This window comes from Brachycentrus maculatus, unplaced genomic scaffold (assembly GCF_059751285.1).
Source record: "Brachycentrus maculatus isolate JH-2025_06_01 unplaced genomic scaffold, ASM5975128v1 h1tg000324l, whole genome shotgun sequence".
Classification (NCBI taxonomy): domain Eukaryota; kingdom Metazoa; phylum Arthropoda; class Insecta; order Trichoptera; family Brachycentridae; genus Brachycentrus; species Brachycentrus maculatus.
Window position 1 is genome coordinate 440,209 of NW_028281073.1, and position 21,430 is coordinate 461,638.

Sequence of the window (21,430 nt, forward strand, 5' to 3'; positions counted from 1 at the left end):
CATCTTTGATGAGATGTCAAAAAATAATATAAAATAAATTCATTGTTAATATTTTCTTCCTAGCTCCATCCCAACTTATCGTCTTTGTACGCTGTTGAGATCAGCTCTCCTCGTCCTCAGGCTGTAGGTCCTTCTATCATGGACAACGTCACCTAGGCCATGCCTTCGAATCATGTTATCTTTCTGCAGCATCCATGAATACTTTGATCTTCCTCTAGATGTCTTTCGAGGAAGATCCATGGCGATCGCCTGGTTTACAATATGTTCAGGTTCTCTGCGTCCTATGTGCCCATACCATCTCAATTGCCTTTATTCTACCTTACTATTGATGCCTGTTACAGCCAGGCTTCAACGAATGCGTGAACTCTTTATTTCGTTGGTATAATCCAGATTTGTGAACAAGTATTTCTTAGTCGTACAGGAGAAAGTGACCAACTAACAAAAGGTAAAATGTTCAGGAGGGCCATTTAAGTCACTTTTGCTTGGCAAGAAAATAAACATCGATGCAGTTAGTCATTTTTAACAAGTCAATATATTATACTTCCAAGTTTAAAATCGCTTTAGGATTTTTTTCAGGGCAATATAAAGCTAGTAACAGATCGAATAGTCAATAATCACATATTTGTAAAAAAAAAATGCACTTGGTCACTTTCTCCTGTATGATTACGATTTGGACACACTCAAAATGTTGTACATAAATTAACTGGTCAAATTATAAGGTTACGATTAAAAATTGAAAATAATTTCTAGCGTTTCTCAAGTATGTGAATATAATCCAGATTCGGACCTCACATACAGATGAAAAAGATTCTGCTTAATAAAAAGCTTTTCTCATCTCAATAAAGATGTCTCCGTTGAAATTCTAGTAATTCAAACAGTTTATTTCGAATTTAATTAATATAATTTCATTAATTGATTCGGCAGTCACTTTGGTAAAATCTATCCATTTTTAATTAATGTTTTACTTAGTGAATACCACTATTTCTTAAAATTTACTGTGATGATGCGGAATGCATCGAAACACGTGTCACAGTAGATTTTAAGAAATAGTGGTATTTAATAAGTAAAACAATTAAAAAAATAATTAATATAATTAGAAGGTCCAAGAATTTGAGTAGTGCGGTTGTCAATCATGGGTAGAATTGGTGAATGTTACACGTGTGTAAAGTGATCGCTTTAATCAGCCCATGATGATCGTGAACCCCGTAAATGCCCAGACTTCCATATTCTTCTTCATCTATGATGTTAATAAATATTTTTTCTTTATTTTGTCTCTAAGGGACACTTCGTGTGTCCTTAATTTTAAACTTAATTTTAACTTAGTTTTAATTTGTACCAGAAGATGAAAACATCCGTCGTTTTCGAAACTAGTCGTAAATAAAAATAAAACTTAATAAAGTGGTATTGTCAAGTGTTTAATTTTAATAAAATTATTATTATTTTTTGTCACTTGGACGTTAGGTAATTAAAAAAAAAAACCCTGTATGCTTAAAGGCACGGCGGTGTACTTACGTTCCCATGACGTATCATGTGTTCAGTTATGTCTCCCCCAAGCAGTTCCTCTATTTCCGTCATTCTTATATTCCTGAACAGCCCTATGAACCATAGAATCATGGTTGTGCTAGAGAGGCCCCAGACCATTAAACACAGGGCTTCCAGACACTGGACCCCTAAAAGGTACCAGCCTCCTCCTGAAATAACATATTATTTAATTCTTTTATTTAGTTTTTTTTTTATTCATTTTATTAATTTATTTCTTGAATATATACATATCGCTACTCCTTTCAACATCGTCATATATCAAAAAACTTGATTTTTCAGGAGATCGTTTTTAAAGTTTAAGAATATAATAAATTGTTGGGTAATGTATCCAAAATAAAACACGGTTTTTGTTGGATTGAATTCTACATTTATTTATGTATATTTTAATACAATCAGTTTGATAATGTCCTAATAATACGAAGCGCGTCACGTATTAAAATATCCATAAATAAATGTAGAATTCAATAAAAAAAAGTGTTTTATTTTGGATATATTACCCAACAATTCAATATGGAATTCTACCAACTGTCTGCAGTTACAATAAATAATAAAATGTATTAAAAATAAATATCAAGCCACTTATTGAACTTTTTACTGTGCATCAGATCTTATGAGGTAAAACCTGAATGTTTTTTCTCCATTTGAAAAATATTTATTAAGTATATTCAAAAAAATAATTAAACAATACATTTTCTTCAAAATGCAAAAACAACACTTTCTGCCCTGTAGCGGGTAAATATTAAGTTAAAAATATGCCGCTTTTGCTGGGATATCGTACATTTTCTGGGCATTCCAAAACATGCACAACTAATAATTGTCGATTTTTGATTTATGACGTTCTTGAAAGGAGTGAGCGATATGAGAGGCATGAAATACTCCTCCATTTATGTAGTATGTGTGAAGCTTTGAATGTTCTCCAATATGGGGTTTGTGCGAGAGACATTCTTATATGGGACATATAAATGTGAGATTTTGGAAGCTCTTCTCTGTGGAGCGTAGGTATGTATAACATGACAGTCTTTCATTTGTATGTGAGGTCCAAATTTTGTATAATATCTTATTATTATAATAGTTACGCAGTTCTCTCCAATAAAAAGGCTAAGTAAGCTCTTGTGCTAGGAGAAGGACTTACACTCGATGTTTTTTACAATGATTAAAGAAAACACTTCGTTTTTTACCACTTGAGTTTTTTACCACTTGGGATTGACTAACCCCTTCCCCTTACTTTCCCCTCTCCTTATTTATAGAACAATTTTATATTTTATATTTTAGTTATTATACAGACCTGAATGATGGAAGTTTAACTTCTGAAACATGTAGTCTATAATAAAACTTAAGTGGTAAAAAACATGTGTTTTCTTTAATCATTGTAACATGTCTTACCACAAAGTTAATGCCGAAACAATAAATAAAATATCGATGTTTTTTGTTTATACTTATGAATGGTTAAATAGTTTTTTTCTTTGTATGTTCATTCAGTGAAGAGATTACAAAAATAATGCAGTACCTTTGAATAGACCGCGTCTTCCGCTAGTTATCGTTAAAGGAACAGGGTCATCGGCAAACAACCCAACAGCTATGACTCCTGAAAATACAAACGCTTTTTTTACATATACTTTTTTTTAATTTTGAATAAAAATCGTTAAAGCAAACAATACTTTGTGGTAAAATGAATTAGGAATAAGGAAAAACAGGAATAGGACTATGCTGGGCCGCTTTTGGAAAACTCAAATAGATTCTACAAAATAAAGAGATTCCGACCTGTTTAAAAAGAAATGTTTATGAATCCTGCCAGTGAGCACATGTCGCTCACTCCTTTCAAGAACGTCGTAAATCAAAAATCGTCAATTTTCATTTGTGCTTGTTTTTGGAATGCCCAGAAAATGTACTATATCCCAGCAAATGCGGCATATTTTTAACTTAATATTTACCCGCTACAGGGCAGAAAGTGTTGTTTTTGCATTTTGAAGAAAAGGTATTGTTTTTTTTTTTTTAAATAAACTAAATATTTTTCAAATGGAGAAAAAACCTTCAGGTATTACCTAAAAAGATCTGTTGCACAGTAAAAAGTTCATAAGTGGCTTGATATTTATTTTTAATACATTTCATTACATTCTTAAACTTTAAAAACAATCTCCCGAAAAATTAAAAGTTTTTTGATATGTGACGTTGTTAAAGGAGTGAGCGATATGTAACTTGACTAGTGACTGGGTTTCGTCGTAACCGACATCATCAGACTGTGTTTATATATGATGCGGTTAGAAAAAGAAGAATTATTTAATATGGGATTAGAACTAACGTGATTATGGTGTTATATAAGGAAAAAAAGCATCTTTTTCTCACCCCATATGCCACCGAATCCGTGCACAGATGTAGCCCCTACCGGATCGTCGACTTGGATCATATCCACCAGTGGCATGGTCAGGCATGTAACGGCACCGCCTATGAACCCGATCAGCAGCGCTTCCCACGCGTTGTAGAGGTAACACCCGGCTACAGGAACGGCCAAGGAGGCAGTTAGAAAAAGTTATTATAATATTTCATAGACACATAAATATCGTAGTCGTACAGAAGAATGTGACCAACTAACAAAAGGTAAAATGTTCAGGAGGGCCATTTAAGTCACTTTTGCTTGGCAACAAAATAAACATCAATGCAGTTAGTCATTTTTACCAAGTCAATATATTATACTTCCAAGTTTAAAATCCTTTGGGGTTTCTTTCAGGGCAATATTAAGCTAGTAAGATATCAAATAGTCAGTGATCACGTTTTTGTAAAAAATGCACTTGGTCACTTTCTCCTGTATGACTGCGACATACGTGTATTGTTGTTTGGTTGTTTTCACATTCCTTTTAACCCTTAATAACTAAACATTCGTCTGGCGGACTACGCAATTGAAAACGTGAAACTTAATCAAAAGTATTTATTGAAAATAGGAACCGGTTACATGGCACTTAAGTTTGGTTTATTAGGAATGAATGTAAGAGACATTTAACAATTAAGCACTATTCCCCACAGCTACTACATATCGCTCACTCCTTTCAAGAACGTCATAAATAAAAAATTGCCAATTTTCAGTTAGTCATGTTTTCAGAATGCCCAGAAAATGTAACATATCCCAGCAAAAGAGGCATATTTTTAACTTAATATTTACCCGCCACAGGGCAGAAAGTGTTGTTTTTGCATTTTGAAGAAAAGGTATTGTTTAATTATTTTTTTTATTGTACTAAATATTTTTCAAATGGAGGAAAACGTTCAGGTTTTACCTAAAAAGATCTGTTGCGCAGTAAAAAGTTCAATAAGTGGCTTGATATTTGTTTTTAGTATATTGTATTATATTTTTAAACTTTAAAAACGATCTCCTGAAAAATCTAGTTTTTTGATATATGACGTTGTTGAAAGGAGTGAGCGATATTGTCGTCGATTTGGATATTATGAACAGTGCAGTGATATTAGGGACAATAGAATAATTTAAAAAATATGCTATCAAATTGGAGCCCTGCGATACACTCAATGGACCGTTACCTGTTACAGCAACAAGCGATCCCAATATGCTATTAATGACGTCAATGAGGTCTATTTTTCCTTTGAAACGAATAAGGGAATATCTGTAATTTAAAAAAAATGACGTAAGCGAGTGAGATATAATTTAGAGAGAGTTTTTAAGAAGAAATGACTTTTAACCATATTATTATATTTATATTTTTTTTTGGACATCTCATCAAAGATGAAGAAGAATATGGAATTCTGGGCATTTACGGGGCTGACGACCGTCATAGGCTGGTTTAAGTGATCACTTTACACACGTGTAACATTCACCAATTCCACCCATTATTGACAACCACACTACTCAAATTCTTGGAAGTTCTATATATATATATATATGAACCAATTTAGAAACCTTGTTTCTAAATTGGAAAATTGGTGAATGCTACACGTGTGTAAAGTGATCTAAGTGATCACTTTACACATTTACACACACACTTTACACACTGTAATATTTATTTAATATTACCCTGGACCGGTTCCTGAAGCGCAAGAGTGATCACCTTGCCTTCATGTAAGTAATGATCAAGATAACAATGCGTCAATTCGATGCAGTGCCCTATGCACCATTGGGTGCGGATAAGGGTTATAAGTAAGTAATAAGGTTGTTAATAATGGGTAGAATTGGTGAATGTTACACGTGTGTAAAGTGATCACTTAAACCAGCCTATGACGGTCGTCAGCCCCGTAAATGCCCAGACTTCCATGTTCTTCTTCATCTTTGAGGAGATGTCAAAAAATAATACGAAATGTTGTATTAATTGTTATTATCATTTTGTTTGTAAATTGAAATAATACTTGTCACTGGCAGAAACATCCTTTCGCTGGGTGACTGCCAAATAAATTTAAAACAAAAAATATTGCAATTATTATCGGGACTTTGAGGCAAAATGACTCACGCTATTCCGAAGGAACCTCCTCCAAAGGAGCCCATCATTGTCATGACAGCCGCTCTCACCGCGTACTGCCATCTGTCCCCGCTTACCTAAAACCGTAAAAAAACATATACATATATGTATATATATATATATATATATATATATATATATATATATATATATATATATATATATATATATATATATATATATATATATATATATATATATATATATATATATATATATATATATGTATATATATATACAGATTTTTATTTTTATTTATTTTATGTATTAATTTTAAATCAAACACAGATTTTTGGAGTCTACTTAGTTGTATTTTATTAACATGTTTTTAATGTTCTTGTCCGCCTCCGTACTATAATGTTCAGCATGCTCGGCTACCGTTCTGGAGGTCCCGGGTTCGATTCCCAGGGGGGTTTAATAAATATAAGTGATTTTTTCACTCTAATATTTATTCAATATTACACTGGACTGGTACCTGAAGTAAGGGGGGCTGATCACCTTTCCTTCATGTGTAATCGATCGAGATAAAAACTGCGTTTATATGAAGCAGTGCCCTATGCGCCATTGGGGTGCGGTAAGGGATTTATTATTATTAATGTTCTCTGCATTGGTAAAATACACAAAGTAGTTTAAAAAGTGTCGGGTTGTGGTCCCGTGGTTATGTCGCGGACAAGAGTCCGTCATATACCGTCAAGTGTGAATAGGTTAGTGCTTTAGTCTTCAAGTTGGCAAGCCTGCGCGGCGCGATGTCATAGTCTGTGCGCGCGATGTGTACTCAAGTTTTCAGACAAAATTTTCAATTCTACTTTGAATCATGAGTACCACTTTAAGTATTTTTTTTTCAATTAACTTTTTTTTAAATAAGTACTTTATAAACTCCAAATGCACCGAAATGTCGACTTTTGATTTTAATGTGTCAAAATAGATGCGGATGTGGAAGTCTGGGCATTTGCAAGTCTTGCGACCTGACATGGGCTGTTTAAATATTAAATGATATATTATAAAAAAAGGAATAGAACCCGGTCGGTAGAACTTGCCTTACAAAAATTAAACAACGACACAATTTTCAGAAATTCAGGCGTCTGGCAATTTGAAGGTTGTTACGTTAATGCTAGGTGCGTGCGCGAACAGCCATGAAAAGTTAGATAAGGCTGACCCTGGCTGAAAGTTGACTGAAAGTTCCTGAAATTGAGGTCAGTGCGATATGAAACTCAGTTCCTTATACCTGAAAGATATACAAGAATACAACGTCTATCTATGTACGATAAATTGTAATCATTCGAGTATATATATATATATATATATATATATATATATATATATATATATATATATATATATATATATATATATATATATATATATATATATATATATATATATATATATATATATATAACGTGGTAATATTTTTCTTGTAAATAATATGTAAATAATATGTAAAGTGGGGGTATAATAATAAAATAAACAGTGTGTTGCTTTGTAATTAAAGTGACGACAGTAAAAGTATATTCTTAATTAATCTTTACAATATTTTTCTATCTATCTGATTCTGACAGTTCACCATACTATTTTTTTTCTGTCTGATGTCTTTTGTTTATTCAGTGCGACGCATGCGACATCTGGTGGTAGATTTGTACTATATGTAGGTACTTAATTAAATGTATAGGTAGGTACCTAGATATTTTTTTACAAATATATATATATTTGATATATATATATATATATATATATATATATATATATATATATATATATATATATATAATTTTCTATACATTTTTACTTTACCATCTAAAAATTAGTTACGCTGTTCTCTCCAATAAAGTGACTAACCTCTTGTGATTGGAGAGGGACTTACACTTATTTTTTATTGTCTATGTTTGTGGGTGATATAGTTTATTATTTTTTTAAAAATGTGTTTTTGTTAAAAAAATGTGTCTTTCTTCTTCGAATAACATGTACTCGAATACAATTAATTAAAAATATATAACATTTAAATGTCTTCAATTTTTTTTATATCTCTAGGAAGGTTATTGAAGTAGCTACTTGGTTTATTGACTTGGCGTTTAATTTGTAGAACTCCATTTTAATTTATGTATTAATTTTAAATCAAACACAGATTTTAGATAGCTACTTGGTTCCCAAATGTTTAAAATTCTGTTGGAATTCTTTGTTATTGCATGTTATTGCATACGGCACTGCATCATATAAACACAGTGTCATTTTGATCGTTAACACATGAAGGAAAGGTGATCAGCCCTCCGCTTCAGGTACCAGTCCAGGGAATAATTGAATAAATATTAGAGTGAAAAATCGCTTTTATTTATTTGACCCCCCTCTGGGAATCAAACCCGGGACATCTGGAGCGGTAGCCGAGCTTGCTGACCATTACACTACGGAGGCGGACAAAAAATAAAAATAAAATAAAATGAAACTTTGTTTTAAAATCACTATAATATTAGAGTGATTTTAAAACAAAGTTACATTTTAATTATAAAATAGAAAATCACAAAGTTAGTGCTTCAAATATAAATAATACTTACAAAATTTTGAGTGTGTCCAAATACTTGTTCACAAAATCTGGATTATCTCCAATTACAGGAGTTATTTTCATATTATTTTTTGACATCTCATCAAAGATGAAGAAGAATATGGAAGTCTGGGCATTTACGGGGAAATGCCCAGACTTCCATATTCTTCTTCATCTTTGATGAGATGTCAAAAAATAATAAATAATACTTGAAGAATTGCTGTTTTTTTTTTAAATATTTTCTACTTTTGGACTTTGAATGTTGAAAAAAAAATCCATCTGTTGTATTGGCTAATTTTAAGACGCCATAGTACCCTGTTGATAGAACGCCTGACCTTGTCGCAGAGGCTTGTATAAGACCATGCATAAATTATGGAAAACACAATCTGCATAGTAATTGTTTAATGTGGTTAGATTTAAAATGGCGATATCGATTTTGAGCTCATGGCGTATTCATAGGGTTCCGAGAAAAGGAAGGAAAGTTTAATGCTTAACTAAATAAAGTATTGTATTATTTTCAAATTTTAAGTGTGTATATATCATTGTATGACAGAATTAAAAACGACGATATAAGAAAGGAATATAAGGCTGAACGAGGAATAATTGAAAAGATTAGGAAGAGTTCTTTGCGGTGGTATGGGCATGTGGAGCGAATGGATAACGAGAGAATGACTAAGAAAATATATGTGGCGAATGTGAGAGGGAAATCAGAACGTGGACGACCGAAAAAGACTTGGCACGATCAGATCAATCAGAACCTAAAATCTGGCGGTGTCAAAAGTCTGCGTAATCGGAGGGCATGTATGACTAGATGTATGGATGTGAAGGAGGCGAGGAGTGTATGTCAGGACAGAAGAGTGTGGCGTTCCATCCTCTCTGCCTACCCCTGCGGGGAAACAGCGTGATGGTAGTAGTAGTAGTAGTAGTAAGTGTATGAAACAAATTACTATTTAATTTACAACATTTTGAGTGTGTCCAAATACTTGTTCACAAAATCTGGATTAGGTATCTCCAATTATTTGGATATATCCAGATTTTGTGAACAAGTATTTGGACACACTCAAAATGTTGTAAATAAATTATCTGGTCAAATTATAAGCTTTATTAATACAAATGAAAATGGTATTTTCTGGCGTTTCTCATGTGTGTGATTATAATCCAGGATTCGGACCTCACATACTAATATAAGAGTTTCTGCTTAGTAAAAAGCTTATTTGCATCTCACCAATAGATGTCTCTAAGGAAGTTCTAGTGATTCAAGAACAAGGTTTCTAAATTGGTTCATATATATATATATATATATATAAAATGAAACTTTTAAAGTTGAAGCCTGAGTAGGGACATGATAAACGGTGTTGCATAAGCCGTAGCTAGATTTCAGAGTCACTTGGACGTTAGGTAATTCAAAAAAAAAAAAAAAACTAATTAACCATCACGCCGCTTCCCGCAGGGGTAGGCAGAGAGAATAGAGCGCCACACCACTCTGTCCTTGCAAACATTCTTCGCCTCTTCCACGTTCATGCATCTCCTCATACATACCCGCCGATTGTTACGACTCCTAACCTGACCACTTTTAAGTATTTGGCATACCTGATCGTGCCATGTTTTTCTCGATCTTCCTCTGCTTCTAGAACTTCCAAGAATTTGAGTAGTGTGGTTGTCAATAATGGGTAGAATTGGTGAATGTTACACGTGTGTAAAGTGATCACTTAAACCAGCCTGTGACGGTCGCCAGCCCCGTAAATGCCCAGACTTCCATATTCTTCTTCATCTTTGATGAGATGTCAAAAAATAAGATACTATTTAGTATTAACAAATTAATATTTACGAAGATGTAAATATATAAGGTGTAATTAAGTGTAAAAAATATTATTGTAATATACGCTAACTAACGAAATTTAAAAAAAAATACAGAAAAAGCACTAAGCATAGAGTTAGCAAAAGATGGATGAACCATTAAGAATTCCAGAAGTGATCATGTCTTTAAGAACAGTGCCCGTCGATGGATGCTTCTCGTTGGAAGGGACAAGGCAGAAAGTGAATTAATTAAAGTCCAGGTGTAATTATTTTATTGTAAAACCTTTCTACTGTAAATTGTTATTGTATCTATTGTATATAATGTTATAATTAAAAAAAAAACAAACAATAATAATAAATAAAACCCTTATCCGCACCCCAATGGTGCATAGGGCACTGCGTCATATAAACGCAGTGTTATCATGATCGTTTTACATGAAGGAAAGGTGATCAGCCCTCCGCTTCAGGTACCAGTCCAGGGTAATATTGAATAAATATTACAGTGAAAAAATCACTTATATTTATTTTACCCCCCTTGGGAATCGAACCCGGGACCTCCAGAACGGTAGCCGAGCGTGCTGACCATTACACTACGGAGGCAGATAAAATAATAATAAATAAAAAATATTGTGTTAACACGTAAGTATTTCCGCTCAACACAAGCCATGTCTAAAGAGCCGTAATACATATAGTAAAAAAAATGTATGTATCTATGGAATAAATTAAATAAAAATATTTTAAAAAACTGAACGCAGACAGAATGTGATCTATCAAAACTATGTATGATCTATTATTTTTTGACATCTCATCAAAGATGAAGAAGAATATGGAAGTCTGGGCATTTACGGGGCTGACGACCGTCATAGGCTGGTTTAAGTGATCACTTTACACACGTGTAACATTCACCAATTCTACCCATTATTGACAACCACACTACTCAAATTCTTGGAAGTTCTTTATATATGAACCAATTTAGAAACCTTGTTCTTGAATCAGTAGAACTTCACTAGAGACATCTATTGGTGAGATGTAAAGAAGCTTTTTACTAAGCAGAAACTCTTATATTAGTATGTGAGGTCCAAATCCTGGATTATAATCACACACATGAGAAACGCCAGAAAATACCATTTTCATTTTTATTATTTAAGCTTATAATTTGACCAGATAATTTATTTACAACATTTTGAGTGTGTCCAAATACTTGTTCACAAAATCTGGATTATCTCCAATTACAGGAGTTATTTTCATATTATTTTTTGTCAAAAAATAATATGAAAATAACTCCTGTAATTGGAGATAATCCAGATTTTGTGAACAAGTATTTGGACACACTCAAAATGTTGTAAATGTATGATCTATGTTTGAATCCGTTTATAATTTTGTCTGATATGTTCTTATAATTTTCAATACGTACTTCATCAAAGTGTGCGTGTATGAAGAGATGCATGAATATGCAGAGGCAAATAAGTTTTCAAAGGCAGATTGGTGTGAGGTTCTATCCTCTCTACCTACTCCTGTAGAGAAGCGTCTTGATGGTTTGTTATTCAATAAATCAAACACTAAAACAAAAAAACAGGAAGTTCACATACCCCATTGGTGCTGCCAGAGTTGAACGCAAGCCAGCCCCACCAGAGCACGAAGAGCCCTAGGACTGCGTTGACAGGGGACCCGGGAGGCAGGGGAGCCCTACCGCGAGAGTAGCGCCCCAGACGGGGGCCCAACATGGCGGCGGAGGCGAACCCAGCGCAGCCTCCTGCAATAGACATAGAAACCAAGCCAAGAAGCCAAACGATGCCACAAACTATACATAGAAAATAAGTAAGAAACCATATGATGCCGAAAACTATACAGAGAATCTAAGCAAGTAACCAAATGATTTAGAAAACTATGCGTAGAATATAAGTTATTCACCAAAAGATGCCAGAAACTATGCATCGAATCTAAGCAAGAAACCAAATGGTTTAGAAAACTATGCGTAGAATCTAAGTTATTCACCAAAAGATGCCAAAAACTATGCATCGAGTCTAGCAAGAAACAAAATGATCCAGAAAACAATGGATAGAATCAGAATATGATATTAAAAGATGCCAGAAACTATGCATCGAGTCTAAGCAAGAAACCAAATGGTTTAGAAAACTATGCGTAGAATCTAAATAATTAACCAAATGACCTCAAAAACTATGCATCGAGTCTAGCAAGAAACAAAATGATCCAGAAAACTATGGGTAGAATCAGAATGTGATATTAAAAGATGCCAGAAACTATGCATCGAGTCTAAGCAAGAAACCAAATGATACCAAAAACTATGCTTAGAATCTAAGCAAGAAACCAAACGATCCCGAGAACTATGAAAAATACGTTTAGGGGTATATATAGGATAATTAATACAGGAAGGGGGGGGGGTTAAGGAACAAGATTTTTTGTAAAAGGAAACATTGATAATAATGGTGACGTATTTTGAAACAGTATATTTTTCATATGTATATTAGTATTCGCCCGCCTCCGTAGTGTAATGGTCAGCATGCTCGGCTACCGTAATGGAGGTCCCGGGTTCGATTCCCAGGGAGGGTCAAATAAATATAAGTGATTTTTTCACTCTAATATTTATTCAATATTACCCTGGACTGGCATCTGAAGCATAGTGCTGATCACCTTTCCTTCATGTTAATGATCAAGATAACACTGCGTTTATATTATCCAGTGCCCTATGCACCATTGGGGTGTGGATAAGGGTTTGATGAATATTGGTATTCAGTATGTCATTCCACAAAGTTAATGCCGAATCAATAAACAACACATATTGTTCATATTATTTTTTGACATCTCATCAAAGATGAAGAAGAATATGGAAGTCTGGGCATTTACGGGGCTGACGACCGTCATAGGCTGGTTTAAGTGATCACTTTACAAACGTGCAACATTCACCAATTCTACCCATTATTGACAACCACATTACTCAAATTCTTGGAAGTTCGATATATATGAACCAAAGTTGAAACATTATCCTTGAATTACTAGAACTCCACTAGAGACATCTATTGGCGAGATGAAAAGAAGCTTTGTATTGAGCAGAAACTCTTTTATTAGTATTTGAGGTCCGAATCCTGGATTATAATCACACACGTGAGAAACGCCAGAAAATATCATTTTCATTTTTGTTATTTAAGCTTATAATTTGACCAGATAATTTATTTACAACATTCTGAGTGTGCCCAAAGACTTGACAAGTATCTGGACACACTCAAAATGTTGTAGTATAAACTTATCTAAATCTATTGACTTGATGCAGTGCTATGTTGATTGAAAATTTGTTGTAAAAACGTAATCTTTACTATATTATTTTTTGACATCTCATCAAAAATGAAGAAGAATATGGAAGTCTGAGCATTTACGGGGCTTACGAGCTCATTTTTGTTATTTAAGCTTATTATTTGACCAGATAATTTATTAACAACATTTTGAGTGTGCCCAAATACTTTTTGTGAACAAGTATTTGGACACACTCAAAATGTTGTTCATGCTTCTTTCCTCTAATTCTCTTGTCCACATATCGTTTTATATCTATTCAAGTGTGTATGATGGAAGAATTAGGAGCATGTTACCTATAAGATGGACTGGACCAGACCCTGCGATGTCCACAGCACCTAGTTTATATAGAAAGCCATGGGAACCCCATACCCAACCGGCTGGTACGCAATAGACGACGGTGTTGAGCAAAGAGAAGATACAGTATGCTTTGAAATCACACCTGAAACATTGATTTATTTATCAGCATACACATATCGCTCACTCCTTTCAACAACGTTATATACTTACATTAAAAAAAAAAGATTTTCAGGAGATCGTTTTTAAAGTACTTATATTATAGTAAAAATAGTATAAATACAATAGTACAAAATAAAAATAGTATAAATAAAAATCCGCCTCTGTAGTGTAATGGTCAGCACGCTCGGCTACCGTTCTGGAGGTCCCGGGTTCGATTCCCAAGGGGGGTAAAATAAATATAAGTGATTTTTTCACTGTAATATTTATTTAATATTACCCTGGACTGGTACCTGAAGCGGAGGGCTGATCACCTTTCCTTCATGTGTAAACGATCAAGATAACACTGTGTTTATATGACGCAGTGCCCTATGCACCATTGGGGTGCGGATAAGGGTTTTATTATTATTATTATTATAAATAAAAATAGTATAGTATATATACTTATAGTAAAAATATAATACAATGTATAAAAAATAAATATCAAGCCACTTATTGAACTTTTTACTGTATAACAGATCTTTTTAGGTAAAAAACCTGAATGTTTTTTCTGCATTTCAAAAATATTTAGAATATTTAAAAATAAAAAAACACTACATTTTCTTCAAAATGCAAAAACAACACATTCTGCCCTGTAGCGGGTAAATATTAAGTTAAAAATATGCTGCTCTTGCTGGGATATAGTACACCTTCTGGGCATTCCGAAAACATGCACAACTGAAAATGGACGAATTTTGATATACATTTTATTATATTTTTAAACTTTAAAAACGATATTCTCAATATTATTAATATTTAAAGCATTTACTTTGTGGTTAGTCATTTTTACTTATTTATTTTTTTACAAAAATGTTAATAAAATTAGTATATAACCACTCACCGAGATTTTTACGTCTACCGGTTTCGAGACGTGGCCGTCTCTTCGTCAGGACAATCACTAACACAGCATGCAAACAATACTACCCTTCACCACCATAGCACCATTTACACACTCAAAACTACACAAAATGGTGGTTATATACTAATTTTATTAACATTTTTTTTTAAAAACGATCTGAAAAATCAAGTTTTTTTATATATGACGTTGTTGAAAGGAGTGAGCGATATGTTCCCGTACAAAAAAAAATCAATAAAGAATTGAAATAAAAGAAAAATGTAACACGGGCCGCAAAAAAAAATACTCGCGGGCCGCAAGTTTGACATGCCTGCTCATCTTACTTTTGATGCCTGTTACAGCCAGGCTTCCGCGAACGCGTGAATCCTTTATTTTGTCTCTAAGGGACACTCCAGCTGACCATCAAAGCATTGGCATTTCAAAGAGTCAAAAACAGTGTTTTTCAAAATTTTCTTTTAAAAAAAATATAATATTTGTATCGCCTACATTCAAAATCCGCCAGATCCAATTTTATATGATTTTAAAATAAATACTCTATCGGAATGCCAATTGTGGGTTTATTACAATGATCAAAGAAAACACTTGTTTTTTACCACTTGAGTTTTATTAATAGACTACATGTTTCAGAAGTTAAACTTCCATCATACAGGTCTGTATAATAACTAATAAGTTATTATACAGACCTGAATGATGGAAGTTTAACTTCCGAAACATGTAGTCTATAATAAAACTCAAGTGGTAAAAAAAAAGTGTTTTCTTTAATCATTGTAACATGTCTTACCGCAAAGTTAATGCCGAAACAATAAATAAAATAAATGTGGGTTTATTGTTGAAATTATTTATATACTTGAAAATCCTGCTAAAATACTTTAAAAAAACAGCGTTGTATTTCAAATTTCGCTATATTCATGGAACTTGCCTTCTGACCCATATCGGCCAATCAGACAAGCGGGGACAGGTCAAAAATTAATATGACGTCATTATCGGTTTTTCGTCTCGTGTATTTTTTTTTAAATACTGAAGAATAATCTTAAAAATGTGAAAATTGTCTATTTCGTAATTTTTTATCTAAAGATGGACAAATCTCTTAACCCTTTCCGGTCCATAAAATAATAATAATATAATAAAACCCTTATCCGCACCCCAATGGTGCATAGGGCACTGTGTCATATAAACGCAGTGTTATCTTGATCGTTTACACATGAAGGAAAGGTGATCAGCCCTCCGCTTCAAGTACCAGTCCATGGTAATATTGAATAAATATTACAGTGAAAAAATCACTTATATTTATTTTACCCCTCTTGGGAACCGAATCCGGGACCTCTAGAACGGTACCCGAGCGTACTGACCATTACACTACGGAGGCGGACAAAAATTCCACCAGGTCCACAATAGATTTACAGCATTACAGGGTTAAACAATACATCCCAGTTTTTTTTTTAAATAAAACTAAACTTGTGTTTAAAAAAAAATATTCTAATGTATCCAATCTTGTCTCGTATTATTACATTTTATAGACATATATAGATGAAAAAAATACGCTTGCTTGTATTTTAACACTAAACTGATGAAGAAAAAAAATGTCAAATGACATTTGGCATAGGACTCACCGGTATAAAGTCGATGTCGAATGACATTCGACATAGGACTCACCGGAATAAAGTCGATGTCGAATGACATTCGACATAGGACTCACCGGAATAAAGTCGATGTCGAATGACATTCGACATAAGACCGGAAAGGGTTAAACATAAATTTTACCCAGTGAGTTTTGCATTTTTTTAAATCGACTTGCATGGATCTGGCGGATTTTGAAAGTAGGCGACACATTTATTTTTACCGTTCGGCCATGGCGCCGCTTACGATAGTGGTAGCAGTTGTCGCAAAACTAAGTTGAAAAAGAAAAGCGGCTAGTTCCGGTCCCATTCTGTCGTCGCCAGCAGGACGATCTATTGCGAATGCTCCAACAGCAACAAATGGATTCGTATAAGGACCGTTGCCGTAAGAAAGTCCATATCCAAACAGCCAATATGTTACCCCTGGAAAAAACAACGGGGTATATTATTTTGAGAAATAAAAAGACTTTGTGTTTTGATCCACTCACATTTTAATTAACAACCAACTAGTTTCGGCAATATCCTGTTGCCCTCTTCAGGGTTTAATTTATGACTATAATATAACTAACTAACTAACTAACTAACTAACCATCACGCCGCTTCCCCGCAGGGGTAGGCAGAGAGAATCGAACGCCACACCACTCTGTCTTTGCAAACATTCTTTGCCTCTTCTACATTCATGCATCTCCTCATACATACCCGACGATTATTACGACTCCTGACCCGGCCGCTTTCAAGTATTTGACTTACCTGATTATGCCAAGTTTTCCTCGGTCGTCCTCTCCTTCTTTTTCCAACTACATTCGCTCCATAAATTTGTTTAACCGTTCTTTCTTCACTCATACGCTCCACATGTCCAAACCATCTCAACACACCTTTCTTAATTTTATCGATAATGCTTATCTCAGTCTTACATTCTTTCCTTATTTCATAATTCGAACATCTATCAAACATCGTTTTGCCACACATTCGTCTGAGGGATCGCATTTCGACTGCATTCAGTCTGCTTTCATCCTTCTTTTGCCAACTCCATGTTTCGCTTCCATACATAAGGGTTGGAACCAGAACTCCATTGTGTTCTGCCAGTTTAGCTTCTAGACTATAATATAGAGTCATAAATTAAACCCTGAAGAAGGCAACAGGTTGTTGCCGAAACTAGTTGGTTAAATAAAAATGTGAGTGGATCAGAACACAAAGTATTTTTATTTCTCGAAATAATATATCAATATGATCCACAAAGTTAATGCTTTCAATATTCAAAACAAAACAACGGGGATTCAAATGTCATCACAACTTAAGAGAACATTTTGAGTGTACACAAATACACAAAATCTGGATTATCTCCAATTACAGGAGTTATTTTCATCTCACCAATAGATTGAGAGATGTCTCAAGTAAAGTTCAAAGCGATTCAAGAATAATGTTTTAAAATTGGTTCATATGTAATATATACTTATACTTCCAAGAATTTGAGTAGTGTGGTTGTCAATAATGGGTAGAATTGGTGAATTTTTTAAGATTATTTTTCAGTATTTAAAAAAGTAAGTCTGGACATTTACGGGGCTGACGACCGTCATAGATGGTTAATGTGATCAATTTACACACGTGTAACATTCACCAATTCTACCCATTATTGACAACCACACTACCCCAATTCTTGAAAGTTCCATATATATATATATATATATATATATATATATATATATATATATATATATATATATATATATATATATATATATATATATATATATATATATATATATATATATATATATATATATATATATATATATATATATATATATATATATATATATATATATATATATATATATATATATATATATATATATATATATATATATATATATATATATATATATATATATATATATATATATATTTGAACCAGTTTAGAAACATTGTTCTTGAATCACTGGAATTTCACTAGAGACATCTATTGGTGAGATGAAAAAAAAATGTTGAACTAAATTGAAAAAATGACATCTTTCAAACTTACCCCCTAGAACAACATCCACAATATTTTTCAACATGATGTTCACCTCATTTTTTATGGATACACAACCAGACTCCAACATTCCGAAACCTGAAAATCGGAGAAACCTATCAATAAAAAGTATTATAACATGTAACGGACACGATTCGTTTAAACAAACATAATCCTTGTTTCGGCCAAAATCTGTGTATTTTTCAGAATAATTTATGTATTAAAATAGTATTAATAAATGAATCTTGGGAAAACGAACAAGAGGCCGCCCAAGAACTTCATACTTCCAGGATTTGAAGCGGCTCATGGACGTCTCCTCCTATTCGCAGCTCAAGAGGATGGCGACTGACAGAGACAAGTGGCTGACACAACAAGGCGCTGCCTTTAGAAGATGATGATGAATAAATGTACGCGAGAAGAACAAAGAGACGCAGTTCATCGACTTATATTTTGTTTATAATATTGTCCCCACCACGTGTAGCTCCTTTAAAATCGTATATAAGGGGTGGCGGACAAAATTTTGTGTGCTCAGATTAAATAATATTCAAAAAGTGTATACGCTTTTTTTTTTGAATTACCTAACGTCCAAGTGACTCTGAAATCTAGCTACGGCTTATGCAACACCGTTTATCATGTCCCTACTCAGGCTTCAACTTTAAAAGTTTCATAGCCTATGCCTACTTGTGAGTGGATTTACTCTTTATGTTTAAAGTTACTATAATTTCATGTAATTCATGAGTGAAAATTCTAGGCAACAACACTCGCTATCTCGCTAGAGGCATGAGTTTATCCATTTCAATGAATCTAAGTTAGCAGTGAAGTTACTTAGGTGTATGATTTTAATTCTTGATTTTACTCAGGTAGTGAATTTACTTGTTTATTCTTATATCGAAAGTGTATACGCCGTGCTCGCTCTGTTTTTATATTGGTGTAATTTTGTTATTTTTACACTTATAATTTTGTAATATAACTTTGTAATTTTTAATAAATAAAAGATTGTCTTCAGTTGCGCGTTTCCGTCTTCCTAATCAAAAGTGTTCCAGTACCGTTAGCAGTAACAATCCTATTGTTTGATTGGTCACGTTTTGTCGCAACTTTAATTAAGATTTCGATAGAATACAGTAAGCATAACAGATTTGCATTTAATCATTGTAACAAAATCCTAAACATTTTTTTTGACATCTCAACGTTACAATTTGACCAGATTCACAAAATTTTGAATGCGTTTAAATGTTGTGCCTCCGTGGTGTATTGCTGGAGGGATGATAAAAAATATTTGTGATTTAAAACTCTTATATTTATTAAATATTATCCTGGACTGGTAAGAGTCAAACCATCCAAGTGTAGTTCCTGACGAATGGGCTCGTCGGTGCGTCTAGCTGTCCATGGAATTCGGGCTTGCGCCTCCAACACCACATTTCGAAAGCCTCCATTTTTTAAAAATCCTTTTTGGTGCTTTTATGGTCCATATTTCAGCAGCATAGAGAAAAATGGAGTGGATCAAACTCCTGACAAGCTTCATCTTGGTGTTGTGACTCACACCCCGGTCTTTCCAGATTTTGTCTAGCTTAGACTTGTCTGCCTCCGTAGTGTAATGGTCAGCACGCTCGGCTACCGTTCTGTAGGTCCCGGGTTCGATTCCCAGGGGGGTTCAAATAAATATAAGTGATTTTCCACTGTAATATTTATTCAATATTACCCTGGACTGGTACCCGAAGCCGAGGGCTGATCACCTTTCCTTCATGTGTAAAAACGATCAAGATAACACTGCGTTATATGACGCAGTGCCCTATGCACCATTTGGGTGCGGAAAGGGGTTTAAACTAGACTTGGCACTTTTGGCAAAACCCATTAGAACACCAATAAATCAACAGTCAGTTCAGAATCTCGTCAAATCCTAGTTTAAAATGCGAAATTTAAAGATGAACTTGCCAGTTTGCATTGTGAATATGATGAAGGCAGACGTCAGAAGCCAATTGGTGTCTTCCAGCTCCAATGGGGTATCGAATCCACCAGGAACGCTCATGGTTTCGTTCGTAACATTTCCGTCCAAAAATGTTTCCTCGACTTCCATTTTCGAGAACTAAAAACGAAGGAAATAAATTGAAATACGTTTGAAATATCACGCTTTTTTAAATAAAGAAATCTACAATCTCACAAGAGGAGATTCTGTAATAGTTGCTTTTAGCCAGAGCAATAAAGAAAAATCCACAAGAGGAGAGTCTGGAAAAACTGGCTGTAGCAAGCACAATTCGGCTGTCCAAACTTAAAACACAGTAAGGGACATTATTTTTGTAGTACGTTTTTTTTTTGCATTTTTTGACCAAGTAGAATCTATTCGACATTCGTTTGATAATGCCCTAACAAGGCGAAACAATTGTCACAATATAAATTTTTTATGTGTTTTTTGTTAATAAAATACAACTTAGTAGACTCAAAAAATCTGTGTTTGATTTAAAATTAATACATAAAGTAGAATCTACTTGGTCAAAAAATATTGTTAATATGGTATTGTAGCTATGCGATATCATGTTTATACAGTATGTATGTATATGTATTATACTATTATTATTTGAAAAGAAGCAGAGGAAGACCGAGAAAAACATGGCACGATCAGGTATGCCAAATACTTGAAAGTGGTCATGTCAGGAGTCGTAACAATCGGCGGGCATGTATGAGGAGATGCATGAACGTGGAAGGGGCGAAGAATGTTTGCAAGGACAGAGTGGTGTAGCGCTCTATTCTCTCTGCCTACCCCTGCGGGAAGCAGCGTGATGGTTAGTTAGTTAGTTAATTAGTAAGTTTTTGGTGAAGATTCAC

General features: G+C 33.8%; 1 protein-coding gene across 1 annotated transcript; it reads right to left on the reverse strand.

Moving 5' to 3' along the window:
* Nucleotides 1–1,488: 1,488 nt before the first annotated feature.
* On the reverse strand, nucleotides 1,489–20,687 carry Amt (Ammonium transporter). The gene is made up of 10 exons (XM_088268462.1): nucleotides 20,543–20,687; nucleotides 18,623–18,709; nucleotides 16,824–17,022; nucleotides 13,929–14,074; nucleotides 11,916–12,079; nucleotides 5,988–6,073; nucleotides 5,068–5,150; nucleotides 3,886–4,035; nucleotides 3,050–3,127; nucleotides 1,489–1,691 (listed from the first exon to the last, which is right to left on the reverse strand). The coding sequence occupies exons 1-10, from the start codon at nucleotides 20,682–20,684 to the stop codon at nucleotides 1,489–1,491; spliced, it is 1,338 nt and encodes a 445-aa protein (XP_088124588.1). The 5' UTR covers nucleotides 20,685–20,687.
* Nucleotides 20,688–21,430: the final 743 nt, after the last annotated feature.

Excerpts from the sequence above, each read along its gene's own strand:
- Amt (XM_088268462.1), bottom strand. The coding sequence starts at position 20,684 with ATGGAAGTCGAGGAAACATTTTTGGACGGAAATGTTACGAACGAAACC. Across the intron at positions 14,075-16,823 it reads AGCGGCGCCATGGCCGAACG|GTGTGATTTCAAAGCATACT; the intron begins GTAAAAATAAAT and ends TCAATGTTTCAG. Across the intron at positions 4,036-5,067 it reads ATCGCTTGTTGCTGTAACAG|CCGGGTGTTACCTCTACAAC; the intron begins GTAACGGTCCAT and ends CCGTTCCTGTAG.